Genomic DNA, 26,796 nt, shown 5'->3' with positions numbered 1-26,796 from the left:
CTGCCATCCCTGCAGGATCTCTACACAGAGAGGTGTAGGAGGAGGAGCAAAAAAATCATTACAGATCCCAGCTACCCATGCCATGGACTGTTTACCAAGCTGCAATCAGGCAGAAGGTACAGGAGTATTCCTTCCAAAACTAACAGGGTACGGGACAGTTTTTTTCCTCAGGCCGTAAGGCTGCTCAATTCAGGAACCCCTCCTCCCTTCCATCCATAGTCCCATGCACAACTGTCCCTTTATATCATGCTCATCTGCCAATCATATCATGCACACCTGTCACTTTTACATTGCACTATGGTTGTACAGTTGTATAGTTATTATTATTGATACGTGTTTTTTTGTATAGTGTTTTTATTGATAGTTTGTGTTACCTTGTTATATAATGACTGTAACTTTATTTTTTTTACTTTTAACTGCACTGTCGGGAGTAGGAAAGCCAAGCATTTCATTGCTATAACTTACTGCAAATGACAAATAAACCTTTTGAACTTTGAAGTCATGAAATTGACTAACTACGTAGTATTAATTACGTTTTTACATTACCCCAATCTGTTACTACTCACAGATGCATGTAAAATGCCATTTGCTATGGCTCCAGCTATTTTTGAGGACACAAGGAAGCAAGTCAATTTGAATATTTAAATACAGCCATCCACTTTCTGGACGCCTGGGATCATGACACTCACATGATGTTGTTGCTTTTGTGGAACCGGTTTACATTCTGACACCAGCGGTACTTCAGGATGTCGTATACAAGTAATTGCTCTGAGACAAAGTAGTTCCACCTTCTTATACCTGTTCGGAAAAATAATCGGAGCCTTAAAAACGTCACCAACTGTCAATCTTTACAAATTTCAACACATCAACTTTGTTAATATAACACACAAATACTTTTTTTTTATTAATTCTGACATTGTTATTTTTTGTGCAAAATGTTTTCCAGTTAAAATATCTATTTTCTATACAGTAAATATGTTACTATTCAGCAGCTCCCAAGTACTTACTTCCTTGGATGCCATCCTTTTTCACCACAGTAAGAACAAAGCTGTCCACCTCTTTGTGGGGAGAACACTGATAGCCTTCCAAAGCATCTAGTATTGACAGATGACAAACAAACAAATGTCATATCCTCAAGAAGCCCAGTGCTGTTAAGCTAGTTAGGCAATTGTCAAAACTGCCACCGCAGACACCATGTAAGACTGCATTCCAGGTGATTCTTCAGACGGTTCATTGTGACCTTGTTCCTCTTCTGCTAGTTCCACTTAAATGTAATTATCTACAGCTGGTTTCTTTTCGGTGTATCCATCAGATACCATCGGCTGATTGTAACATTTTCATAAAAGCACAAAATTCTTCCTATGTTGCTTCCTGAGGTGCACCTGTTCTTTATCCGAATCCCTGTGTATGGCTGTCACTTGTTTTCTTGAGCTTGAAAATTGCAAACAAGGTCTTTAACCTTACAGTTCTATCAGAAGGCCCAACGCTTTTGGAAGAAACACTTGACCAACGATTTATATGGAGTTAAAAAATGCCATTTGGTAGCAAGAAAGCTACAGAAGTAAAAAATACACCTGTCTTCTGGGGTTTAGTACCTGATATGCAGTGTGAAGTTGAACTCTCCTCAGCATGAGGCTTGGGGTACTTCCTGTATTTCGTGTCATGGCGGTCCCATGTCAGAATCTTCTGGCTAGTAAAACTGCAGACCAAAATCACTGGAAATCAGCTTTGGAATAGACATCCTCATTATTCATTTTCATCAAATTCAATACCTACTTAATCTTAGCCACACATTACACAGCGTCAGAATGCTGCTAAACACAAGTTAAAAATTCAAGCAATTCTATCTCAATCCAAATGTCTACCTTTGAAACACACATCTGCCCTTCATAGACCCCGCTTAAAGTTGCATGACAAACCCAATATTCTGTGAGATTTGTTGGACAGCTTTGTAGATATATTTCAAACAGTTGTCTGTTGGGTATACGTACACATTCAAGTTATCTGTAGCTCTTGGGTGGTTTCCCTAGGTACAGATCTAGGATCACCTTGTTCCCTTTGTCCAATCCAAATATTTACCATTAGTGGGGAAAATGCTAAACTTCCCCAAGATCGGTGTCTAGGGATCAATCAATCTAATTTATTTATAAAGCCCTTTTTACAACAGCAGTTGTCACAAAGTGCTTTACAGAGACACCCGGCCTTAAACCCCAAGGAGCAAACAACAGTAGTGTTGGATTTCAGTGGCTAGGAAAAACTCCCTAAGAAGGCCGAATTTTAGGAAGAAACCTAGAGAGGACCCAGGCTCAGAGGGGTGACCAGTCCTCTTCTGGCTGTGCCAGGTGAGATAAATTATTAAGAGTCCAATTTGAATAATAAATACATTTCTCTGGGCTAAATCCAGTCTATTTGATTCCAGACTAGGTCAAAAGTATGACCAGGTGGACAAGGACAGCGACAGCAACGGGCCCCCCAAACCAGGTACTCCGCAGGATGTGGTATTCAAACTCAGAAAATTGTCCAAATACTTTTAGTACCTTAAAAAAAAGTGAGATAATGTACAAAATGTGCAGTCATTCCTAAATTGATCAAATATGGATGAATAATACCCTCACTTTTAAGCTGTCTGCACTTTGAGCCCATAATAATTTATGTATAATATGAACCAAATAAACTAAAATGTGTCACTGTCCAAATCATTTTTGAGTATAATGTATGTTCGAAGTAATTCTGTTAGCCCACAAAACACGGTTATAATTATTAGCAACTGAATGACCATGGATCACAGAGACTGACAGCGGAAACATGATGGATTCAGTTTGTCTGTTTAAGTGAACAATGGCTAAAAAGGGGTGAAGTAATGTTAATGTTGTGTGGATTCAATAGTAGCCTTCATACGTTTGCATACTATCGGGGAAATTTACAGAGCGGATGTATCAATTGATTATAACATTGTATAGGAGAGTAAAAAAACACTAGCTACCACTGCATAGATTGTGAAGTACTGTGTCCATGTATTAAGACAGTAGGAATATGCAGGATATGTTAATACAGAGCTAAACTAATCAAAGCAACAAGACTAGGCTGATTGAGACCATAGTCATGTGTTGCTCAAAGGTAAGTTAGCTTGTGAGATGTTATCCCACCTTCTTGCCCATACAAAAAGAGGTACAGTGGATATAGAAAGTCTACACACCCCTGTTAAAATGGCAGGTTTTTGTGATGTAAAAGAATGAGACAAAGATAAATAATGTCAGAACTTTCCCACCCTTAATGTGACCTATAACGTGAACAATTCAATTGAAAAACAAACTGAAATCTTTGAGGGGAAAAAAAATAAAAAATAACCTGGTTATTTGTGTACACCATTAAACTAATACTTTGTTGAAGTACCTTTTGATTTTATTACAGCACTCAGTCAGCACTTTGGGTAGGAGTCTATTAGCATGGCACATCTTGACGTGGCAATATTTGCCCACTCTTTCTTTGCAAAAGTACTCCAAAACTGTCAGATTGCAAGGACATCTCCTGTGCACAGCCCTCTTCAGATCACCCCACATATGTTCAATTGGATTCAGGTATGGGCTCTGGCTGGGTCATTCCAAAACGTTAAGCCATGCTTTTTTCGGATTTGGATGTGTGCTTTGGGTCGTTGTCATGCTGAAAGGTGAACTTCCTCTTCATCTTCAGCTTTCTAACGGACTCCTGAAGGTTTTGTGCCAAAACTGCCTGGTATTTGGAACTGCCTGGTATAATTCCCCCCAACCTGACTAAGGCCCTGGTTCCAGCTGAAGAAAAACAGCCCCAAACATGATGCTGCCACCAACATGCTTCACTGTGGGTATGGTGTTCTTTGGGTGATGTGCAGTGTTGTTTTTGCGCCAAACATACCTTTTGGAATTATGGCCAAAACGTTCAACCTTGGTTTCATCAGGCCATGAAACATTTTCCCACGTGCTTTTGGGGGACTTCATGTTTGTTTTGGCAAACTTCAGTTGGGCTTGGATGTTTTTCTTTGTAAGATATGGCTTCTGTCTTGCCACCGTACCCCATAGCCCATTCATATGAAGAATACGGGAGATTGTTGTCACATGTAGCACACAGCCAGTACTTGTCAGAAATTCCTGCAATTCCTTATTGTTGCTGTAGGCCTCTTGGAAGCCTTCCTGGCCAGTTTTCTTCTCATCTTTTCATAAATTTTGGAGGAACATTCAGTCTCTGTTGTGCCATATTTTATCCACTTGATGAAGACTGTCTTCACTGCATTCCATGGTATATCTAATGCCTTGGAAATTATTTTGTACCCTTCTCCTGACTGATATCTTTCAAAAAAGAGATCCCTCTGATGCTTTAGAAGCTCTCTGCGGACCATGGCTTTTGCTCTGAGATGCAACTAAGAAAATGTCAGGAAGATCCTACTAGAACAGCTGAACTTTATTTGTGATTAATCAGAGCCACATCCCTAGTTATAAGAGGGTGTGCATACTTATGCAACCAGATTATTGTAAGGTTTTTATTTTTAATTTTCCCCCTTGATGATTTCAGTTTGATTTTCAATTGAATTGTTCACATAATAGGTCACATTAAAAGTGGAAAAGTTCTGACATGATTTATCTTTGTCTAATTCTTTTACATCACAGAAACCTGGCATTTTAATAGGGGTGAGTAGACTTTTTATATCAATTGTATTTCTGAATTGTATGGCAGACAGACTGTCATTAATCTTGAGTTAGTGTCTTTCTGTCTCTATTTGCAAATATTAATAAACTGTATTTGTGTTAAAGAGTATTTTGCTCTCTACCTAACTTGCCTTAAAGGTTCTGACTTTAAATTTCTATGACAATTTGGGAGTTTGACTGGTTTTCCTTACAATGATCGTTTCACATCCACTGCCAGGTAGGTCAACTGTGCACGGCCAGAGAATGGTTCTCTGGTGCCAGAGAATGGTTCCCTGGTGAGATGGACGCATGGCTGGAGTGACATTCGGGATTGATCAGTACAAGACCCGGAGTAAAATAAGGACACAATGCAGATAAATAGGGTTAAAACTGTACAGTGGTTAGAGTCCACTTCATAAATCACTGGTGTAAGAATATTCTCTCACGTAAAGGACTGACGAGTTTATTAAAGATTGAGAGGCACATTTTATCAGGGTGGTTAGAGTCCCCCTAGAGCGTGGTTTGAGGCCACCTTAATGATTGCGAGGCACGTTAATTGAGATACCAGGGTTGTTAGACTCCCTGGACGGTGGTTAGAGTCCCCCTGGACGGTGGTTAGAGTTCACCCTACAGTCTGATGTTTTTTAACTGCATTACCTGTATTAACTGCACCCGTTTGAACTCGTTACCTGTATAAAAGTCCACCTGTCCACACACTCAACCAAACAGACTCCAACCTCTCCACAATGGCCAAGACCAGAGAGCTGTGTAAGGACATCAGGGATACAATTGTAGACCTGCACAAGGCTGGGATGGGCTACAGGACAATAGGCAAGCAGCTTGGTGAGAAGGCAACAACTGTTTGTGCAAGTATTAGAAAATGGAACAAGTTCAAGATGACGGTCAATCTCCCTTGGTCTGGGGCTCCATGAAAGATCTCACCTCGTGGGGCATCAATGATCATGAGGAAGGTGAGGGGATCAGCCCAAAACTACATGGCAGGACCTGGTCAATGGCCTGAAGAGAGCTGGGACCACAGTTTCAAAGAAAACCATTAGTAACACACTACGCCGTCATGGATTAAAATCCTGCAGCGCACGCAATGTCCTCCTGCTCAAGCCAGTCCAGGCCCGTCTGAAGTTTGCCAATGACCATCTGGATGATCCAGAGGAGGAATGGGAGAAGGTCATGTGGTCTGATGAGACAAAAATCAAGCCTTTTGGTCTAAACTCCACTCACTGTGTTTGGAGGAAGAAGAAGGATGAGTACAACCCCAAGAACACCATCCCAACCGTGAAGCCTGGAGGTTGAAAAATCATTCTTTGGGGATGCTTTTCTGCAAAGGGGACAGGACGACTGCATCGTATTGAGGGGAGGATGGATGGGGCCATGTATCGCAAAATCTTGGCCAACAACCTCAGTAAGAAGTTTGAAGATGGGTCATGGCTGGGTCTTCCAGCATGACAGCAGGGGATCCAAAAACAAAATCCCTCACTTTACATGTATCGCACCTATACATTTGTAATACCAATTCAGATGTTAATTATAAGCCTTGAGATAGTAACTTGTTTTAATGGACATTTAGGGAAATCGCTAGTTTTTGTTTTGTCGTTTGAGCTGAATGCATTTACTGCGTTGATATTGTCCGTTTATTCAGTTGAGCACCACATTTCAAGGGGGGAGGGCTCCACCAAATTTAAATTTGCTATCACGTGTTGAGTTGTTGGCAGGCACATATGAAACTAGCAGCATGATAAATTAGAAATTAGTATAATGATTTTCTTCTAGGTTGAAATATTGTGTTCTCTCTCTCTTGGCAAGGATGAGTGGTGGAATGATGGATTCACATGGTAATAGTGTTTTAGAAAAATGTTGTGTCCTATCAGGATTGCATTTGAATGCAATAAAGTCCTAGCCTATAAAATATAAGAAAAAAAATGCCAATGGCATGTTATTCCCCACAATTGAATTAGAAACATATTGTTTTAGATGCTTAATGGGTTTGGTTTAGTAATACAGTTTTTATCTGTTGTTTACCCATCATAGGTGAGATAGTGCTTGTGTTTTACAAACCAATGCCTGATACTGTCTTTGTCGATTGAGTTTAAAATTCTAGAATGGTAGATTGACGAATGAACACATTGGGCAGTTTGATGTAACAGTGTTCAACGTCTAACGTGAATTACTTATTGTAGTATATAGTCTTTTAGTGAAATCATACATCTGTTTTTTTTTGTCTAAATCACTATACTTTAGTTTATTTTCCAACCTAATATTGAGTTGCTTTGTAGATATGACAGGTATGTGTTTGAGAATTTGTTTTTTGGAAACAGGAAAGTGAGTTTAGAGACCTAAAGTCATCCCCCATTGTTGGTCATGGAGCAGACATGGTCAAAATGTGCATGTACGTTGTGATTTAGGATTTTTATTTGTTAGCTGTTTTAAATACTAGTTTTGTTAGTATTTAAGAAGAAAATGAAACAATGAGAATTTCACGCAAACCTAGGAGCTGTGGGTAAATTTGTTGATGGGTTATATATTTCTTTGCACAAGCAACCGTGTTGTGCATTTGGTGTCTTTGATTATGTTTGTTACATTATGATTTAAAGAGTTGAGCTCAGAGCTCAAAGTGTATCAGATTGTTATGCATAAAGAGTTATATGAAACATTTGGTATTTCCTGTTTGCATAGTTACAACGGAACATTGACATCTCTTACGGCTCATATTTTTCATTCACAGGATTTGTTTTAATTTGATTCTTTTGAAACAATGTGAGGTCTAACATTGTAATGGTTGAGTAGAACACATCTTACCATTTTTATTCAGCTTAGCAAAGTAAGACTGTATCAAGTTGTGTAAAGTGTTTTGTAAGAAATGTCAGTGTTTAGGAATGTGTTCCAATGCATTAACAATAATCAACAAGCTAATGTTATGAACAAATCTCTGATTGTGGACTGTGCAGCTGCAACACATTTTTTAAAAGAGTATTTACTGACAGGTACAGGACACTTGAAAGCGGTTCATCGACAAGGATTGCAGAGATTGGGTTCTAATTAAAGGACATGAAAGGTATGGATCATCGGACCCTGTGCGAACGAGACTATTAGATTCTACTGAGACCCAGGACAACTGTGAGTTGGGTTCAGATAAGAACCTAGCTGCACTACGGATCTCACAAATACAGACTGTTCCACAGCTACAAGAGGATTCTACTCCCAGGGAGCTGTGAGTCTCCAGCAACACTGATTCCTGACAGCTGGACTAATTCTAGTCCAGAGGATTCTGCTCTGAGATGAAGAGGACAACCTCCAACCAATGGAGACAACACGGAAGGATAACAACCACACAATGTCAGGCCACGCTGGTTGGGTTCACACCAAGGTACACCTCGTTATAGAGGCTGCTTCTCAGGTAGCTGAGAGGAAACTTGGTCCACGACACACACTGCAGGAAGGCTCCAGCGTTAAAAGATACATCGAAAAAAGGGTAAAACTGAAGTTTACCTAAAAGGGCAGCATGAAACAAGTGCTAGTAACCTCTGACTCCAACATAGATGTCGACCATGGCGCCAAAGAGACAAGGACCATGGAACCCCTTCAGGAAGACCGGAATGATGAGATGCATCTCATGCCTGCTGGTTTTGAGTATTATTATTGTTGTATCCGTGATGTGGGCTTTTGAACCACACTTTGAGGATTATGAAGAAATTATAAACACAGCAAAATGCAACAAGCAGAGAGATACGAGCACACCATGAGAAAAGGCCTTAAGGACAAATACACATAGAACTAAAATCTGAATAGAAAAAAAAAAATGACTGTCCCTTACTTGGCGATTGTTTTGTGGTACCCAACCCGATTTGGAAAGATAAATGATATTGGACCCACCTAAACACAGAAGGGAGCGATATGTTCCCTTCCTCATACTATTTCTCCAACTATTTGATTGGATGGAGATGTCATGATAACTGTCATGATAACACCCCTTGCAGACCACATGACCACCCTAAAGGTGGACCCGGCTGAGATACTTCCCATGAAACTTGCACCCACCACGATAGTTCCTGCTCCTGTGCCATATCACCATAAACAAAGTAAAGTACGAAGATTGCTGTTAGAGCCGGAGAACATAGCCCTTAGGATAATGGTTGACTATTCAAGAATTGTTGGATTTGCCTAAACATACCAACATCCTCACGTTCCCCAATGTTAACCCCTTTTGCTTTTTCAGTAGCAGACTGGGAGGTGCACAGTTAGTCAAAGGTGGCTGCATGAATGGCTATAACAGATAAGGACTGTTATACCCTGTTGGCAACTCCAGTCCAGTGGAATAATGACACATTAGATTTGGTTCATTTATGGGGATAGCAGTATTTTTTATGACCATCGTGGTCCTATGGTAGTGAACATATTTACATTGTTTAGGCTAACACACAATGAGCAGATAGGAGCTTTACTGGAGCAGGTCTATATAGTCTGTGTTGGGGAAGCATACAAAATAGAATGGCTTTAGATAATATCTTAGCCTCCTAGGGAGGTGTCTGCAAGGTGGTAGGGTCTGAGTGCTGTACTTTTATTTCTGATGCATCAGACAAAGTAATTAACTTGCATGAAACCAATAAAGCCATTGCAGAGCTTGAAAAAGTCCATGGATGGGATCCATTCGGAGGGTTATCCTCTATGATTGGTCCCTGGGGTATGACGATATTCAAAATGTTATTTGCTGTATTTGCTGTCATTGCCATTTTACATTGTTTGTTGTATGTTATTATCATGTTTAATAAAAGCATGTACTTCTAAGGTTACAGCACAGGTAAAGGTCCAGAAACATACCAATAATGACAAAGAACCGGGAGTTCCAGACCTGTTTCCGTTCCCTTACCATTGATATGATGATATCATTAATGTCCACAATGTATAGGGTATTGATTGTAGCAGCCTTAAGCTTAGTGATTCAATGTTTTTTTTTGCAAACGGACTCCATCCTAGCTGGAGTGGTGCTCTTCTTTTATCTAGGAACATTGACAGGAGTCTCACTCCTATAGCCTCACCATGAGATAGGGTGCAGGTCAGGCCGCAGGCTGTTAACCAGCCTGCTAGCATAGTGAATTGTGTTGATAGCATAGCCAGAGAAGTTATTACAGCTTTACCTACTGCCACAATGAATCGTTCCAAGCTGAGAAAAGTTAAACAAGGTAGTGCTAACAATAACAACCGTATTAAGATAAAGCCTTCCTCCGCCTCTGTCACAAATAAAAATGACTATCACCTCGCATCTCAAAATGGGACTCCTAAATGTTAGATCCCTTGCTCCAAAGGCAGTTGCAATAAATGAATTAATCACTGATCATAAACTAGATGTTATTGATTTATGTGAAACATGGCTAAAGCCTGATTAATTCACTGCCCTAAATGAGGCCTCTCCTCCTGGCTATACTAGTGATCATATCCCTCGTGCATCCCGAAAAGGAGGGGGTTTTGCTAATATTTATGACAGTAAATATAAATTTACTCTCAAACACATCACTGAGTTTCATTCTTTTGAAGTTTTACTCATGAAAGTTAACCGATAAATAATTTAACATAGGTATTACAAAACAAGTAATCCACTTGCTCCACAAACAATGAGTTTCAAAAAAATTGCCATCAAATCGAGGATTGTGATGGCAATTTCTAAAGTGCAAAACAGTTCTATGAAAATGGTAGGTGAGACAGGAGAAATCAATTGCGCAAAAAACGGTTTTAATAAACTTGCAAGGAGAGAATACACAGGTTACAAAGTAACAGTGAATAGTCTCTAAATAAAACATCATTTCGACAGTATTTATTACATAGAAAAAGGGGTGTGGTAAGATGATGCCATCTGTCTCATGTCAATCAAACACATTCCCTTTGTTCTTATCACACAAGTCAAATGCTATCTTCCCCCAACTTATCCTTCCTGCCATAATGTTTACTGTTGTGTTTACCCAAAGGGGCCAACTGACCTTACTGCCCCCTGTTGTATCTTCTATCCTGTCCTAAAACCCATTGATCTGCATCTACCCCCATCCTGCTGGAGCTTCATGTTCACCTCAACACCTCATACTTCCTTTCCCACAGCACAACCAACATTCCTTTTCTCATTTAAACAGTAGGTCAGTCGTCTAATCAGTTAGAATACATTATTAAAGACATTTCCACAACAGGATCTAAACCCAACCCCGCAAAATACTTTAGATACGGTTGCACCACTAAAAACAAAAGAAATACGCAACAAGAAACTTGCTCCCTGGTACTCAGACAATACTAGAGCACTTAAGCAAGCCTCCAGAAAATTGGAGCGAAAGTGGCGCTCCACCAAGTATTCAGACTAGCCTGGATAGAGAGTGCACTACAACACCGAAAATCACTCACATCTGCTCGATCAGCTTATTTCTCCAACCTGATTGATGTGAACAAAAACAATCCAAAATGTATCTTCGATACAGTCGCAAAGTTAACAAAAAGCAACGCTCAACAAGTGAAGTGGGTCTTTACTTTAGCTGTAATGAATACATTAACTACTTTGATGAAAAGATCATCACCATTAGAAAACAAATAACTGACTCCTCCTTAAATAGTCATGGTCCTCAAAATCCCAGTTGTCCTGAGAATGTTCTAAACCTCCCTGACCAGGTGTCAATGGGGACACTTGAATTTTTTGATACCGTATCGCTCGACACATTTACTAAATTTGTAAACCCACAAACTGTCAGCTAGACCAGATTCCAACAAATTTACTTAAAGAGCTATTTCCTGTGCTAGGTCAACCAATGTTGAACATAATAAATTGCTCCCTTTCCTCCGGATGTGTACTAAACTCACTAAAATAGCGGAAATTAATCCTCTTCTAAAAAAAAATATTCTGGATCCCGACATATTAAACAACTATAGGCCAATATCAAACCTCCCGTTCTTCTCAAAAATCTTACAAAAATGTGTTTCCCAACAACTGAAGACAAATAACATTTATAAAATTTTCCAGTCTGGTTTCAGACCTGTCATAGTACTGAGACTTCACTCATGAAGGTAACAAATTACCTTCTAATGGCCTCAAGACCTCTAATGGCCTCAAGGGGAAGGAGCCTGAGATCGTGCGTGAGGTTGAGAGGTTCCGATTAGAGGTAGTCGGGATCACCTCTACGCACGGCTTGGGCTCTGGAACCACACTCCTTGAGAGAGGATGGACTCTTCACCACTCTGGAGTTGCCCATGGTGAGAGGCGGCGGGCTGGTGTGGGTTTGCTTATAGCTCCCCAGCTCTGCTGCCATGTGTTGGAGTTTACCCCGGTGAACGAGAGGGTCGTTTCCCTGCCCCTACGGGTCGGGGATAGGTCTCTCACTGTTGTTTGTGCCTACGGGCCGAACGGAAGTGCAGAGTACCCGACCTTCTTGGAGTCTCTGGGAGGGGTGCTGGAAAGTGCTCCGACTGGGGACTCTATCGTTCTACTGGGGGACTTCAACGCCCACGTGGGCAACGACAGTGACACCTGGAGGGGCGTGATTGGGAGGAACGGCCCCCCTGATCTGAACCCGAGTGGTGTTCAGTTATTGGACTTCTGTGCTAGTCACAGTTTGTCCATAACGAACACCATGTTCATGCATAAGGGTGTCCATCAGTGCACGTGGCACCAGGACACCCTAGGCCGCAGGTAGATGATCGACTTTGTTGTCGTCTCATCTGACCTGCGGCCGTATGTCTTGGACACTCGGGTGAAGAGAGGGGCGGAGCTGTCAACTGATCACCACCTGGTGGTGAGTTGGATCCGATGGCGGGGGAGGAAGCTGGACAGACTCGGCAGGCCCAAGCGTATTGTAAGGGTCTGCTGGGAACGTCTGGCCGAGTCTCCTGTCAGAGAGATCTTTAACTCCCACCTCCGGCAGAGCTTTGACTGGATCCCGAGGGAGGCTGGAGATATTGAGTCCGAGTGGACCATGTTCTCCACCGCCATTGTCGAAGCGGCAGCTCGGAGCTGTGGCCGTAAGGTCTCCGGTGCCTGTCGAGGCGGCAATCCCCGAACCCGGTGGTGGACACCGGAAGTAATGGATGCCGTCAAGCTGAAGAAGGAGTCCTATCAGGCCTGGTTGGCTTGTGGGACTCCTGAGGCAGCTGACGGGTACCGACAGGCCAAGCGGGCTGCAGCCCAGGTGGTTGTGGCGGCAAAAACTCGGGCCTGGGAGGAGTTCGGTGAGTCCATGGAGGAGGACTATTGGCTGGCCTCGAAGAGATTCTGGCAAACCATCCGGCGCCTCAGGAGAGGGAAACAGTGCCCTACCAACGCTGTTTACAGTAAAGGTGGGCAGCTGTTGACCTCAACTGAGGATGTCGTCGGGCGGTGGAAGGAGTACTTCGAGGATCTCCTCAATCCCGCTGAGTATCCGCCCTGAGTACCTCAAGTCTCTGGATGTTGTGGGGCTGTCTTGGTTGACACGCCTGTGCAACATCGCGTGGCGGTCGGGGACAGTGCCTCTGGGATGGCAGACCGGGGTGGTGGTCCCTCTTTTTAAGAAGGGGGACCGGAGGGTGTGTTCCAACCAAGGGCGGAAATCGTGGGGGGGTCGGGACCCCCCCTTTCTGAGGGTTGTCCCCCCCTAAAATATAATTAAAATAGGTGTATTGTAAATAATATAATGGTATATACTTAAAATAATTGTGTAGGTAGTAAAACAATACAAATGCAAATGGGGCAACAACAAAAAAAGTTTTAAACATTTTGAGTCCCCCTTTGCTTTGCCTCAAAGTGTTTTGGTCCACTGGCTGCTCCCTTTACCTCAGTCACCACCGACACACACACAGTCGGTGGCGGGAGAAAACAAAGTTTTCAGTAGTTGTGAAACCTCAGTAAGTCCAGGCTATTTTATTCACAATTATACATCGGATGAAGTGATGAAGTTCATCTGATATTTTCTCTCTAATATAGATGATGCTGAGTCATTGATAAATCTCAAAAAAATATTATTGTGTAAATTAACTTGTGTAACTTAACTAACAGTTACCTACCAATGTAATATTGTCACCAATGTATTCTGCTTTGTTAGCAATTATGACGTTACTCTCTTGTTTTGTAGTAGTTTAGGTTGTTTAATAACGTAGCATAGCCTATTAGTCTGCAATGTGCACAAAGACAGGCTGGACAGTCTTAACATAAATAAGATATGCCAAGAGTTTGTGGGGCCCAGTGATACCAGGAAAAATACATTTGGTACTTTTGTTTAGTACCTATCCTGTCATGCAAGTTTGATTTAAATTACAGCTATTTTTATATTTTTATAGCAGTGAGTGACTATAACCTAATAGTTTTATTTGTTACAAAATCATTTTGTTTCTTTTATATGGGGACACTTCTTTTATATTTTCACAATATTTACGTATTAACATTTTCATTACTTTGTTTTTCATTACTTATCTTTTTAACTTAGCTTTTTGTTCATTCCTTTGTTCAAGAGTAGGCTATTTGTTCATTGACATAGTAATTTATTTTTATTGTGTCTTTCATGTCTACTGTATACTGATCTCACTTTACAGTTGTGTGAGGGTCTAGAGAGTAGTCATGCCTTAATTTTGCCATAGGCATGCTAAAAGAGTTTATATATGTGTTTTAATTATAAATGTGAAGCAACAACGTTGCTATTAAATGTGCTATATAAATAAATTAAAGTTGAAGTTAAGTTCAAATTCCATTGTAGTTCAGTGGCTTGATTGTGTAAACAACTACAAACAACTTCAAAAACAAAATTGGTTTTGAAGAATGTTTTGGTCAATTTAGCCAGCTTTTTCATTGAACCAGAAAGAAACTTTGAGAAGAAGGATAATGGAACCGTCTCCATGCTACACTAATAATAGAAGTAAGGCTTTCCTCTCTGTACACATAGGCTATCCTAATTGTGCCTGTATTATTGGTGTCCCCTTCAAAACTTGCTCTTGAAAATTTTTAAGTTTATTGTCCCCCCCAACAGTTAGATGAAATTTTCGCCCATGGTTCCAACTATAGGGGGATCACACTTCTCAGCCTCCCCGGGAAAGTCTATGCCAGGGTTCTGGAGAGGAGAATACGGCCGATAGTAGAACCTCGGATTCAGGAGGAACAGTGTGGTTTTCGTCCGGACCAGCTCTATACCCTTTACGGGGTGTTGGAGGGTTCATGGGAGTTTGCACAACCAATCCACATGTGTTTTGTGGATTTGGAGAAGGCATTCGACTGTGTCCCTCGCGGCATCTTGTGGAGGGTGCTTCGGGAATATGGGGTCCTGGGTCCTTTACTCAGGGCTGTCGGGTCCTTGTACAACCGAAGCAGGAGCTTGGTCCGCATTGCCGGCAGTAAGTCAGACTTGTTCCCAGTGCATGTTGGACTCCGGCAGGGCTGCCCTTTGTCACCGGTTCTGTTCGTAATTTTTATGGACAGAACTTCTAGGCGCAGCCAGGGCCGGAGGGTGTCAGGTTTGGGGACCACACAATTTCATCTCTGCTCTTTGCAGATGATGTTGTCGTGTTGGCCCCTTCTAACCAGGATCTTCAGCATGCACTGGGACGGTTTTCAGCCGAGTGTGAAGCGGTGGGGATGAGAATCAGCACCTCCAAATCCGAGGCCATGGTCCTCAGTCGGAAAAAGGTGGCTTGCCCACTTCAGGTTGGTGGAGAGTACCTGCCTCAAGTGGAGGAGTTTAAGTATCTAGGGGTCTTGTTCACGAGTGAGGGAAGGATGGAACGGGAGATTGACAGACGGATCGGTGCAGATTCTGCAGTAATGCAGTCGATGTATCGGTCTGTCGTGGTGAAGAAAGAGCTGAGCCGCAAGGCGAAGCTCTCGATTTACCAGTCAAACTACATTCCTACTCTCACCTATGGTCATGAGCTTTGGGTCATGACCGAAAGGACAAGATCCCGGATACAGGCGGCCGAAATGAGCTTTCTCCGCAGGGTGGCTGGGCGATCCCTTAGAGATAGGGTGAGAAGCTCGGTCACCCGGGAGGAGCTCAGAGTAGAGCCGCTGCTCCTCCACATCGAGAGGGGTCAGCTGAGGTGGCTTGGGCATCTGTTTCGGATGCCTCCGGAACGCCTTCCTGAGAAGGTGTTCCGGTCCCGTCCCACCGGGAGGAGACCCCGGGGAAGACCTAGGACACGCTGGAGGGACTATGTCTCCCGGCTGGCCTGGGAACGCCTCGGTGTCCCCCCGGAAGAGCTAGAGGAAGTGTCTGGGGAGAGGGAAGTCTGGGCATCCCTGCTTAGACTGCTGCCCCCGCGACCCGGCCCCGGATAAGCGGAAGAAGATGGATGGATGGCCTCAAGACAAAGGTTCTGCATCGGTCTTGTTGCTTCTTGATCTTAGTGCTGCTTTTGACACTATTGATCACTCCCTTTTCTTAGAGCAGGGGTGGGCAATATTTTTTACTGGTGGGCCACACTGAAAATGCCAGAGCATCTTGGGCCAGATTATCTTTTTAACCAACATGCCTAAAAAACACACAACATAGCTAACTCTGTTAACTTGCATATTATATTTATGCATATTTATTTTCCATGCAACGTTTTTATAATTAAACTTAATTTACTTTAATGTTTTTTTGTTTTATTTTCTGTTAAGAACTGTTATTATGGCAGGCAAAGGCCTAAAAAATCCCTTTTTAGGGTTATTAGCCAACAGAAATGTTGCAACACATATTTGCCTCAAAACTTAACTTTTAACTCAACAGAGTAAGCTACATTACATAAGGTATAATGTATAACAGTTATATAGGTATAATAGTTATTAGGGCAGGGACATAAGTCTATGAAATCACTTCTGAAGATTTTCACTCAAAGCAAATGTTGATATATTAGCCGTCATCTAACTTCATACAGTATATTTTTTGTACTACGTGCTTTTAACGACAGCGAATCCAGCAGCCCAGGCCCAAGAAATCAACTTTTAGGGCTACTCACCCAATATGAACAGGAGAACCTGGTATAGGCGTTGACAAGTGAGGTGAAGTCAGGAGTAATTTCTGTTGAAGCAGTGTGCGGTTCTATTGAAGAAGTGTGCGATACTGCTCCAAGATATTCATCAGTGAGGTTGCACCTGCGCTTGGACTGTTGGGTGACAATTTTTGTATTTTGCTGCATGCTTGCTCTGGAAGTGCCTCTGGAAATTGTACTCTTTAAAAACTTTGACCTTAGCGTAACATATTAAGCAAGTTGCTTTTCCTGCAACATATTTTTCCTGTCAATCATTTTTTAAATACCATGCTTTCGTTATCAACTTTTCTTAGGCTCATTTCCAGAGATCGCTAGCCATCAACTTCCGCATGTGAATTGTGGTGCTGGTCCCTATGTATCAAAGCAACGCAAATACCTTGTTTCAACTTAAAGGTATTTTAAACAGATAGTATGATACTGCTGTACTTATTAATGGGACTTTTACTTTGAAAATACTTTGAAAGAAATATGCAACAGTAAATAAAGTAACGTAATCTGCGGACCTCATCAGGTATTTTTTTATTTTGTATTATTTTAAAAGTTTTGGATGTATCGCGGGCCGGATAGAATGACTCAACGTGCCAGATCCGGCCCTGGGGCCTTCTCTTGCCTAGGTCGGTCTTAAAGAGACTGGAAACCCATATTGGGCTACATGGACATGTAGCCTGGTTTAAATCTTATTTATCTGAAAGATATCAGTTTGTTAGTGTGGATGGCATATCCTCAGACAAAAGGTATGCTTTGGTGTTCCACAAGGCTCTGTTCTGGGCCTATTATTGTTCTCACTATATACGCTGCCTCTGGGCGATGTAATCCCAAATCACAATGTCAATTTTCACTGTAATGCTGATGACACAGTTATATATTTCAATGAAGCATGGAGAAGCCCCAAAATTAGCTACTTTGGAAGCATGCGTTTCAGATATTAGGAAGTGGATGACAGAGAACTTCTTGCTTTTAACCTCAAGAAAAACAGAAATGCTCGTTTTTAGGACCCAAAAAACAAAGAGCTTTGTTAGCAGATATCACTGAGAACCTCGACGGCTGCATGGTCGTATCCCAAAAAACTGTACGAAACCTCGGCATTACCCTTGACCCTGACCTCTCCTTTGATGGACATATAAAATATATGTCTCATGTGTTGCTAACCTTCATCTTCAAAACATTGCAAAAATCTGAAACTTTCTATCAAAAACTGATGCAGAAAAACAAATCCATGCTTTTGTTACTTCAAGACTAGGCAGGGCCTTTTTTCATAGAGCTCCACTACTGTGGAATCATCTGCCAATTAAGGTTAGAAATGCAAACTCAGTGCAAACTTTCAAGTGTCTGCTAAAAACTCATCTCTACAGCACAGTTTATAATTAGGTGTAGCCTGGCCCGGGGGCGTGAAGGTGACCAGAAGGCTTGATACTGTCCATCCTTGCTGTCTTGCCAGTTGGGCTCTCGTTGCCACTGGGATGCCCTCCCTCCAATGCCTTTTGGGGGAAGAGTCACTGGCTTGTTGTTGTTTCTCTGTTGCGCACTTGTGCAATTGGGCTGTACTCTGCTGGCAATACACAGCCCTCATTCTGGGTGGTTGCGGTTGGTGGGTGTCCCTTTGGTTGATGCTTGGCAATGCGGGTGGATTGATTTCCTCCCTGTTGGGCCCTGTCCAGGCCTCCCCTGAGTAGGGCCAAAGTGTCGCCGGACCCCCCCATCTCAGTCCCAAGATCTTACGCTGCTATATTATTGTGCTGGGGGAGTAGGGTCAGTTCTCCTTCTCCACTATAAATCGTTGTTGATATGAGGAATGCATTTTCTGAATTTTCCCAGTCTAAACCTGCTGAGTACCTGGTTTGGGGGGCCCGTTGTGTTGCAGTTGTGTTGCAGTTGCGCATGGTTGTGTTGCAGATCAAAGCGATACCTGACGATTTCAGCTGCCACTGTGCTGACACCTCACCCGTGTTGTCCCTGTCCTTGTCCATCTGGTCATGCTTCTGACCTGGTATAAGTTTAAATAGACTCTGGACTTAGCGCACATGCATTTATTAATTATTCAAATTGGACTCTAAATATTTCACCCAGCACTGCCAGAAGAGGACTGGTCACCCCTCTGAGCATGGGTCCTCTCTAGGTTTCTTCCTAAAATTCAGCTTTAGGGAGTTTTTCCTAGCCACTGAAATTCAATACTACTGTTGTTTGCTCCTTGGGTTTTAAGGCAAGGTGTTTTGTAAAAGCACTTTGTGACAACTGCTGTTGTAAAAAGGGCTTTATAAATATATTTCATTGATTGATTTGATTGATGTTTGACTCTCAGTGAGTAAATTGTTTAAGGATTGACACCAAAGGTTGCTTTGGTGTCAAGAGGATGGATTATGGGGGAAATTTACTGAGCTGATGTATCGATCAATTATACCATTGTATAGGAGAGTAAAACATCACTAGCTACCTCTGTGTTGATCATAAAGTACTGTGTCCATGTATTTAGACATTAGGAATATGCAGGATGTGTTAATACATAGCTAAACTAATCAAAGCAACAAGACTAGGCTGTTTGAGACCATAATCACGTGTTGCTCAAAGTCAGTTATTTTGTGAGATGTTGTCCCACCTTCTTGCCCATACAAAAGGTGTTTTTGAACTGTACGGCAGACAGACTGTCACAGATCTTGAGTTAGTGTCTTTCTGTCTCTAAATATTAATAAACAGTATTTGTGTTAAGAGTATTTTGCTCTCTACCTTACGTGCCTTAAAGGATCTGATTTTAGATTTCTACGACAATACCCTTGCAGAAATTGTAAAATGTTGGCATTGATTTGGAAAATCCTGCGTAACAAGGTAATGGAACTTTAAGATGGAATAGGATATAAAAAGATATCCAAAGCCTTGCAAATGCTAGTCAGTAGTGTTCAATCACTTATTAATAAGTGGAAAATGCAGGGATCTCTTGATATCAAGCCAGCTAGACCAAGAAAGATTTTAGCCAAAACCCTCTGAAGAATTGCTCGGGATACAAAGAAGAACCCACAGGTAACATCTGGAGAAATACAGGCTGCTCTTGAAAGGTTGTTTCAAGTTGCACAATATGGCGATACTTGAACAAAAATGAGCTGCATGGTGGATTTACCAGAAAGAAGCCTTTACTGCACCAATGCCACAAAAAAGCCTGGTTACAATATGTCCAACACCTTGACACCCCTCACAGCTTCTGGCACTGTTATTTTGGAGTGACGAGACCATAATGGGGCTATATGGTCACAAACATAAGTGCTATGTTTGGAGAGGGTTCAACAAGGCCTATAGTGAACAGAATACCATCCCCACTGTGAAGCATGGTGGTGGCTCATTTATGTTTTTGGGGTGTGCGAGCTCTTAAGGCACAGGGAATCTTGTGAAAATTGATGGCATGATGAATGTAGTATGTTATCAGAAAATACTGGCAATTTGCACTCTTCTGCACGAAAGCTGCACATGGGACGCTCTTGGTCTTTCCAGTACTACGGTGACCCTAAGCACAAGGCCAAGTTGACCCTCCAGTGGTTACAGCAGAAAAAGCTGAAGGTTCTGGTGTGTCCAACACAGTCTCCTGACCTTAATATCATCCAGCCACTCTGGGGAGATCTCAAACATGCGGTTCATGCAAGACAACCAAAGACTTTGCATGACCTGGATGCATTTTCGGGACCTCATAGACAACTATTATAAAATAATGCACGCTGTCATTGATGCTAAAGGGGGCAATACACAGTACTAAGAACTAAGGGTATGCAGACTTTTGAACAGGGGTCAGTTCATGTTTTGTTTTATGATTGTGCCATTTTGTTATGAACTACAGTTGAATGTGAATCCCATAAGATAAAAAAGACGTGTTTTGCCTGCTAACTCATGTTTTCTTTACAAATGGTACATATATTACCAATTATCCAAGAGTATGCAAACTTTTGAGCACAACCATACTTGTGAAGTAAGTTTGTAGTGAAACATTCATATACCTTCAGAATTTCTTCTCATAAATTGGCTATAAAATAGATGCTCACGATCAACCCATTGAGATCCCTGTCTAATGTAGTAATCTACGGTATTAAATGTTTGTGAATTTGGAAGGCCCACAATAAAATACCACTAATGTAGGGGAAATTGAACCGTATACGTCCTGTACCTCACGTTGCTGATTAAGGAGGAAAGAAACAAGCTCTCCTCGGCAGAGACATTCCTCTCAGGCTTGGCGATAAACTTGTTGTCTTCTGCAACAGTGAATGCAGCATTCTTTCCCACCTTGGACGATTTGTAGAGACGGAAGTTTCTGTTCTTGGTGTACACACCTACATTACATTTCATCAAATGTAAAATAAGAAAACAAGAGGAAATTACTATTTCTGACACAATGCTTAATGCATTGACAACAGAAAATCGATAAAACTAAAATTTCAGCAAAAGTGGTTTGCTTTGAAATATTGATGGTTGAACTGGGTGACAATTTCAGTCTAATTTGAAATTAAAGCTTTGCAGGTGAAACTGACCGAGGTCAACAAAGAGGACATCCTGTCCATCTTTGTTTTTTACCAACAGGAAGCTGAGGTCTCTATCTTCATGTTTGGGCCTCATGGCCTGTGAGTTTCGCTTTAGTCCCCTAACAATAATAATGAAACTAGTGTTATATAACAATAATACATATGCTAAGTCTTTTTGTGTGTCTGAACTCTGTGGTATTATGTTGCTGTATCAAATGTAGGTTTAACTTAACTTTTCAGAAGAATTTGACAAAGATAATCAAACAACAGACCTTTCTCCCCTGTCCTCTGTGACTCCACCCAAGTCCTTCTCAAGTTCCCTTCCCCTCCTATGCAAACTCAGCACTGGCTGCAGAATTGCATGGATAAATTGCCCTTTTGAAAAAGACAATGTGTACTTGAATTACTGATCAGGAATTGCCTATATTGAGTAGGAAACAATGAATGTAATGAATACCTACAATATTACTTAATAACGTTATTTTTTTAGCTTAATATCTATAGCTATGATTTCTACAATGTCTTGTACATCAGATAGTAGGATATTACGCACCAACTTGTATATTATCCTTAAAGGCAGCATTTGGTAAAATGAAGATGAGATGTCGACTAAATTTCTCTTCTGTGCTGGAGTCAAGGTTCAGTACATCTTTCTCAGAGCACTCAATCCCAAACACGTCCTTCAGCTTTTCGCAGACATACTGTCAACCCCCAGGACCACATGCCCATACCAAATTCAAATATAAGAAGACATTAAAATATTTACTGTGCCTTGCAAAAATATTAAAACCCCTAACCAATTCTACATTTTGTTCTGTTTGATACTTTAGAACACTGATAACAAAAATCAAATCAATAACTGTATGGTTACATTGGTTTTATGTAAGAAATAAAAAATAAAAAAACCCATGTGCAGTGGAAGCTCCTAATTTACATAGATGAAAGAAATTACCCTAATGAGGACATAATTGCCTTACAATTGAACTCCACCTGTGAACCATTTAAGTTGCATTCACATTTTCTGGAAAATGTTCTGGAATTCTTATCCAAACCTATGATTTCTGGATAAGAATCATAGGTTTACCTGTAAGTGTGAAGGAAAATGCAGACCAAAGAGGATTCAGAAGTTACAGATAAAGTAATACAAACTGTGGAAATCCTGTGGGAAGCCCAGGGATACCCACTCAACAACCCTAACCCTCCACTGGAGCTTGGTAAACAATGCACCCCACAATCACGCACATTTAGTAGTATAGTAAGTCTTGTATGTTCCACTGTTTACTGAAATATATGCCGAAAAGAACCACAATTACCTGGTCTCTGGTCTGTTTATTTTAGTCCCACGCTACAAGTGTCAGAGTTGAACCGTCACAAAACGCATACTAAAATAATTAAAGTTTGTTATTGCAGCCACAGATGGCTCTACCAAATTGTGTGTAGGGGTTGAATAACTAGGCAGCCTATTTCAGATATGTATTTCTCTAACAAATACTTTCCAACATAAAACCAATGTGACCATACAATAATCAATTCTAACTGTTACTATAATTTATGCCAATGTACCATTTGTAATTCAATAAAATTACAGAATTGGTCAGGGACTGGAACTATTTTGCAAGGCACTTTATACATACACAAACACAAAATGAAACTTCAATGAAAATAAATAAACATCTGGTTTCCAATCACTGAAATATACTTAACACTTAATGGCATCATAAAAAATTATTAATTTGTTTAGAAAGTCTCTTAGCTTGTTGCCTAGCCAATGGGCAGATCTACCTGTTGTCTGTGTCAACTCAGTTGTAATATCAATTACATAATCATAAAAAATTTATTTCACATTGGTCTATTTTAAACTTGAGCAATAGTAAAACGGTCAGCGTTTGTGTACCTGGATGAGGGAGGCCACCATGACTTTCCCGTCTCTACGGCTATTGGAGGGCCTATGGAACTCCAAGTCAAAATACAGCTTGCAAACGGCCCCCTCTGGAATCAACTCGTAGCAATGCATCAGAGATTGCCTGTAGGTACTGATTTCCATTGGAAGTGAAAAAGGTTAAATACACTGTGTTGCAGTACCATTGATCAACTGTCTTTTGTTAGAACTGACAGTGACACTGGCTTTCAATATATAGGTCATGCATTACATTATCTAGCAGAAAGCAAATTGTTCAGTTGACTTTCATGCTAGTTATTGATTATCAGAATATAATTTATATAAATGCTTCTACTTCTGTTTTAAAACCTCTCAACTTAGTTCATGGTGAATTATGTTTTATTACACGTTATTGTTTCAGTGCAAATAATTCCTCTCTATATTAGAAATGAGTTCTATGAAGAATGTGTTAGCGTCTTAGGAATTGTGTGTTCATGTTTTTTTTGGGGTGGGGGGGCTTGCTCTCCACACTAAATAATACTATAAAAATGTGGTTCAGCAGACTTACAGAAGAGTGCATATACTTCCATAATTTTTTTGTGCTGCTCCCTCCATTGGAATCAAACCCAAAACCCTGGCAATACAAATCCCATGCTCGTACAAAATTTGCCAGAATGAGCCACAAAGGACCCAAACATGATTTTCTCAAATGCCCTAAATGCACGAATGAAGTGAATACTGTTACTAAATACATACCTATAGTAATGCCATAGCTCACTGTAACTGGTGACCAGGTATATCCTCTGACCCATCTTGGTTTGTTCCTTCTCAAGCGCAAACACATGTGCATCCTTTGAATTAAAGGTAAAATTCTATGGTTAGTTCTCCAAAATGACAATTGGGTAGGCATTGGCATGAAAGCAATAAACATGCTACTATAAATACCTCTCTGCAACTCTGGGCAAAGTGAATAGCCATACACTGTCGAGGGAAGAGCTTCCATATAGAGGACGGCTGCCATGGCCGGGATAGCCTAGGTTTGTAGACCGAGGACAGAGGACACTGCTGGAATGACTGAGCTAGTTGCTCCACCTTTTTCAGTCTGTTTCCCCAACCACCCTTTATCATCTTCTGTGTGATGCTGGCAGCCACAACAGTCATTTCTGTATTTATGGGTATATCAAAATCAAGTTATGAAATAACTGTATGGTAGGATTGTTATTATCATCAAGTTATGAAATAACTGTATGGTAGGATTATTATAATGATCAATTCACAATCACTCATGATTTATAATAACCTTGTCCCCAGACTCAAACTGCTGGCATTGAGCTTGGTATACTTGTGTTTGACTGGAGCTTAGGGAAGCTTGGCTCTCAAACAAGGCAAGAGAGGAAGTTGTAACTGGCTTCCACAGCCTAAAAATTCTAAAGCTTACTATGTCTACAATTTCAATAGTATGTCTAGCTCTAAGTAAAGTATTTTTTCAGATGTTCCTAAATCCCTTTATTTAAGTCTTGGTTCAACAGTGTGGTGTCTTGTAGCTATATTGAACAACAATATAAATGCAAAATGCAACAAATTCTAAGACGTTACTTAGTGTAAGAAATCAGACATTCGTATAGTGCTGAAATAAGGATTGTGTACCCAGTCATCAAGGGAGAGAGTAATTCAATTATTTATTGCAGCATTCGATAGTCTCTTGTTTCAGGATGTTACAGACTCAATCTGTGTATGGATAAATGGATGTTCTGTTGTAATCTGAACATAACAAGCATACATTCATACAATTCCATATTAGTTACCGCCCATTACTATGGAATCCCAGAAATGACAAATGTCAGTCAAAGGTTATTTGATGAGTAAATTATTTTAAATGATATTTAAATGTAAAAAAAGTGTTTAATCATTTCCTCTGCCTACTACACAATGGGGTCATACACTCAAATTGTAACAAACATATGAGTTTTAGCCAAGGAAATACATCAGGCAGACACATCCGGTGACTTTGGCTGGCAAAAACATCACTCGCCATAGACATTATACCCTAGTGAGTAAATCTCGAATACCATGTTCCCCTTCACAACATCTAGTTTTTTCATTATAAGGCAATTTGCATAGGTCAGATTCAGGTATAGTCTTGGATAAGAAAGTGCTGCTGGCTATACCCTCTATTTTCCCCCATTAATTGACACTTCGGTAAAATTTTATTTAAAGGCTATATGCATAATGTATTATATAGCAATATACATGTACTCATAATGCAATATAATACAGTAATAATGTAGAATAAGCAAAGATATAGACACTTGTAAAGACTCTTGTAAAGATGTTTGATGTTGTATACATAGGCACAGGCACCAGAGAGGTACTCCACCCCACCATGTAGAGGATTGCTACATAGGTAAGTGTGGGTTCTTAACTTGTTGTTTTATTTGTCAATTTCAGTACAATTTTTTTTTGCTCTGCGCATGAAGGTAAGAATTAACATTTTGGTGGACACTGCGATTTGAGTTGATTGTAAAATAACCAGATATTTAGGACTGAATAATTAACTGTCTGTCTTTACTTTCAGAACATTTGGAGAAGATCAAGTGGCTGACTGAAGAGAAGGTCGAGCTGAGGGCACAGCTGGCTCTACAATCAGGTAAAAACAAGACTATAGTTATGCTAGCATCTTGTCTTAATGAAACTGCATTTGTCTGAATGTGTGCCCATTACTGAAATGCAATACTGTACAGTCTTTCTGAAATTACATGTATATGGAAGTTTTGTTTATTTCACCATTAAGCTAGTGATATTTCATTGTGCTTTTTAGCTTCTGATAAACATCTCAAAATCATGTCAGACCATTTAAGTACAATATCTGATTACTGTATTATACAGGAGCCAAAAGGAAGAATCTTTCCAACCGGGATGCCACTGATGAGGCTGTCCAGAACCAGGTCCCCAGGTACCAGAAAGGGGCAGCTGACCGTGCAGGTGGGAGATGTCACGGCGGTACAAGGGACCTGCCGTGAATATGAATGACATCTCCAGCACAACCAATATTGCTGCTAAGCTGCAGTACTGTATTTCTTTACTTTTTTTTACTGCTGCTATGTACAGTGTTATATATTATTGCATTATTCCCTTAATATATTTATAGTTCTGTGTGAATGTTAATTCTAACTGTAGTTGTAGTGCACTGATGTATCTATGATATTCAATAACTATTGATTGCTGCTAGGTCATACTTATGTATATTACTGCCATTCTAGCCCTTGTATATTTTGTATTGTATTATGTTTATTTTGTACTTTCACATTCAAATACTGCAATTTGTTGCTGGACACATTTTCTTGCACTATTTTATTTAGTAAAATTCTTATTTCAGTTCCTTTGTTTATTTTGTATGCTTGCTGTATAATGCATGTTTTTTTTGTATGCATCTTGCACTATTTGAAATGAATGGTTAAGATTTTTTTCAGTTCATTGTCATTCATTGTCATCAACATGCCAGTGCCGGTGGGCCACTGGCATGTTGCTTGCTAGGACAATGTAATCTTTGATTGCTTTAGGTAAAGTGATGAAATGTCTAATCACACAAACATAATACACCGTAAGACATTACTATAACATTATAAAGTGGTCATTGTCTGCATTCAGTGAAGTCAAACGTTCTGCACATTTCATATTGACACAACATCTTTCACACTCTGCTTTATTCAACAAGTTGAATAACATAACATTAATTGCCACACAACAGCTGGCAATTCGGCAGGCAAAATACCTTCACATAGAATGCAAAATC

The 26,796-nt window shown here is 40.6% G+C and overlaps 1 protein-coding gene across 2 annotated transcripts in view; it reads right to left on the bottom strand.

The window, feature by feature from the left end:
• primpol (primase and polymerase (DNA-directed)) overlaps positions 1 to 26,796 on the bottom strand; it is a 34,208-nt gene that overhangs the window by 5,772 nt on the left and 1,640 nt on the right. For both annotated transcript variants that reach the window (XM_010865391.4, XM_010865390.4), the window contains exons 2-11: positions 23,949 to 24,166; positions 23,760 to 23,854; positions 23,019 to 23,157; positions 21,678 to 21,825; positions 21,397 to 21,499; positions 21,134 to 21,243; positions 20,773 to 20,935; positions 1,596 to 1,699; positions 1,008 to 1,094; positions 690 to 798 (exon numbers count right to left, since the gene is read on the bottom strand). In XM_010865391.4, the coding sequence (XP_010863693.2) occupies positions 690 to 798; positions 1,008 to 1,094; positions 1,596 to 1,699; positions 20,773 to 20,935; positions 21,134 to 21,243; positions 21,397 to 21,499; positions 21,678 to 21,825; positions 23,019 to 23,157; positions 23,760 to 23,854; positions 23,949 to 24,164 (1,274 nt within the window). In that variant the 5' untranslated portion in view covers positions 24,165 to 24,166. The remainder of the gene's footprint in view (positions 1 to 689; positions 799 to 1,007; positions 1,095 to 1,595; positions 1,700 to 20,772; positions 20,936 to 21,133; positions 21,244 to 21,396; positions 21,500 to 21,677; positions 21,826 to 23,018; positions 23,158 to 23,759; positions 23,855 to 23,948; positions 24,167 to 26,796) is intronic.

The sequence above is a fragment of the Esox lucius genome, chromosome 25 (assembly GCF_011004845.1).
Source record: "Esox lucius isolate fEsoLuc1 chromosome 25, fEsoLuc1.pri, whole genome shotgun sequence".
Lineage (NCBI taxonomy): Eukaryota > Metazoa > Chordata > Actinopteri > Esociformes > Esocidae > Esox > Esox lucius.
Note: the sequence above shows the minus strand (reverse complement) of the source record. Positions and strands in the feature narration are given on the sequence as shown.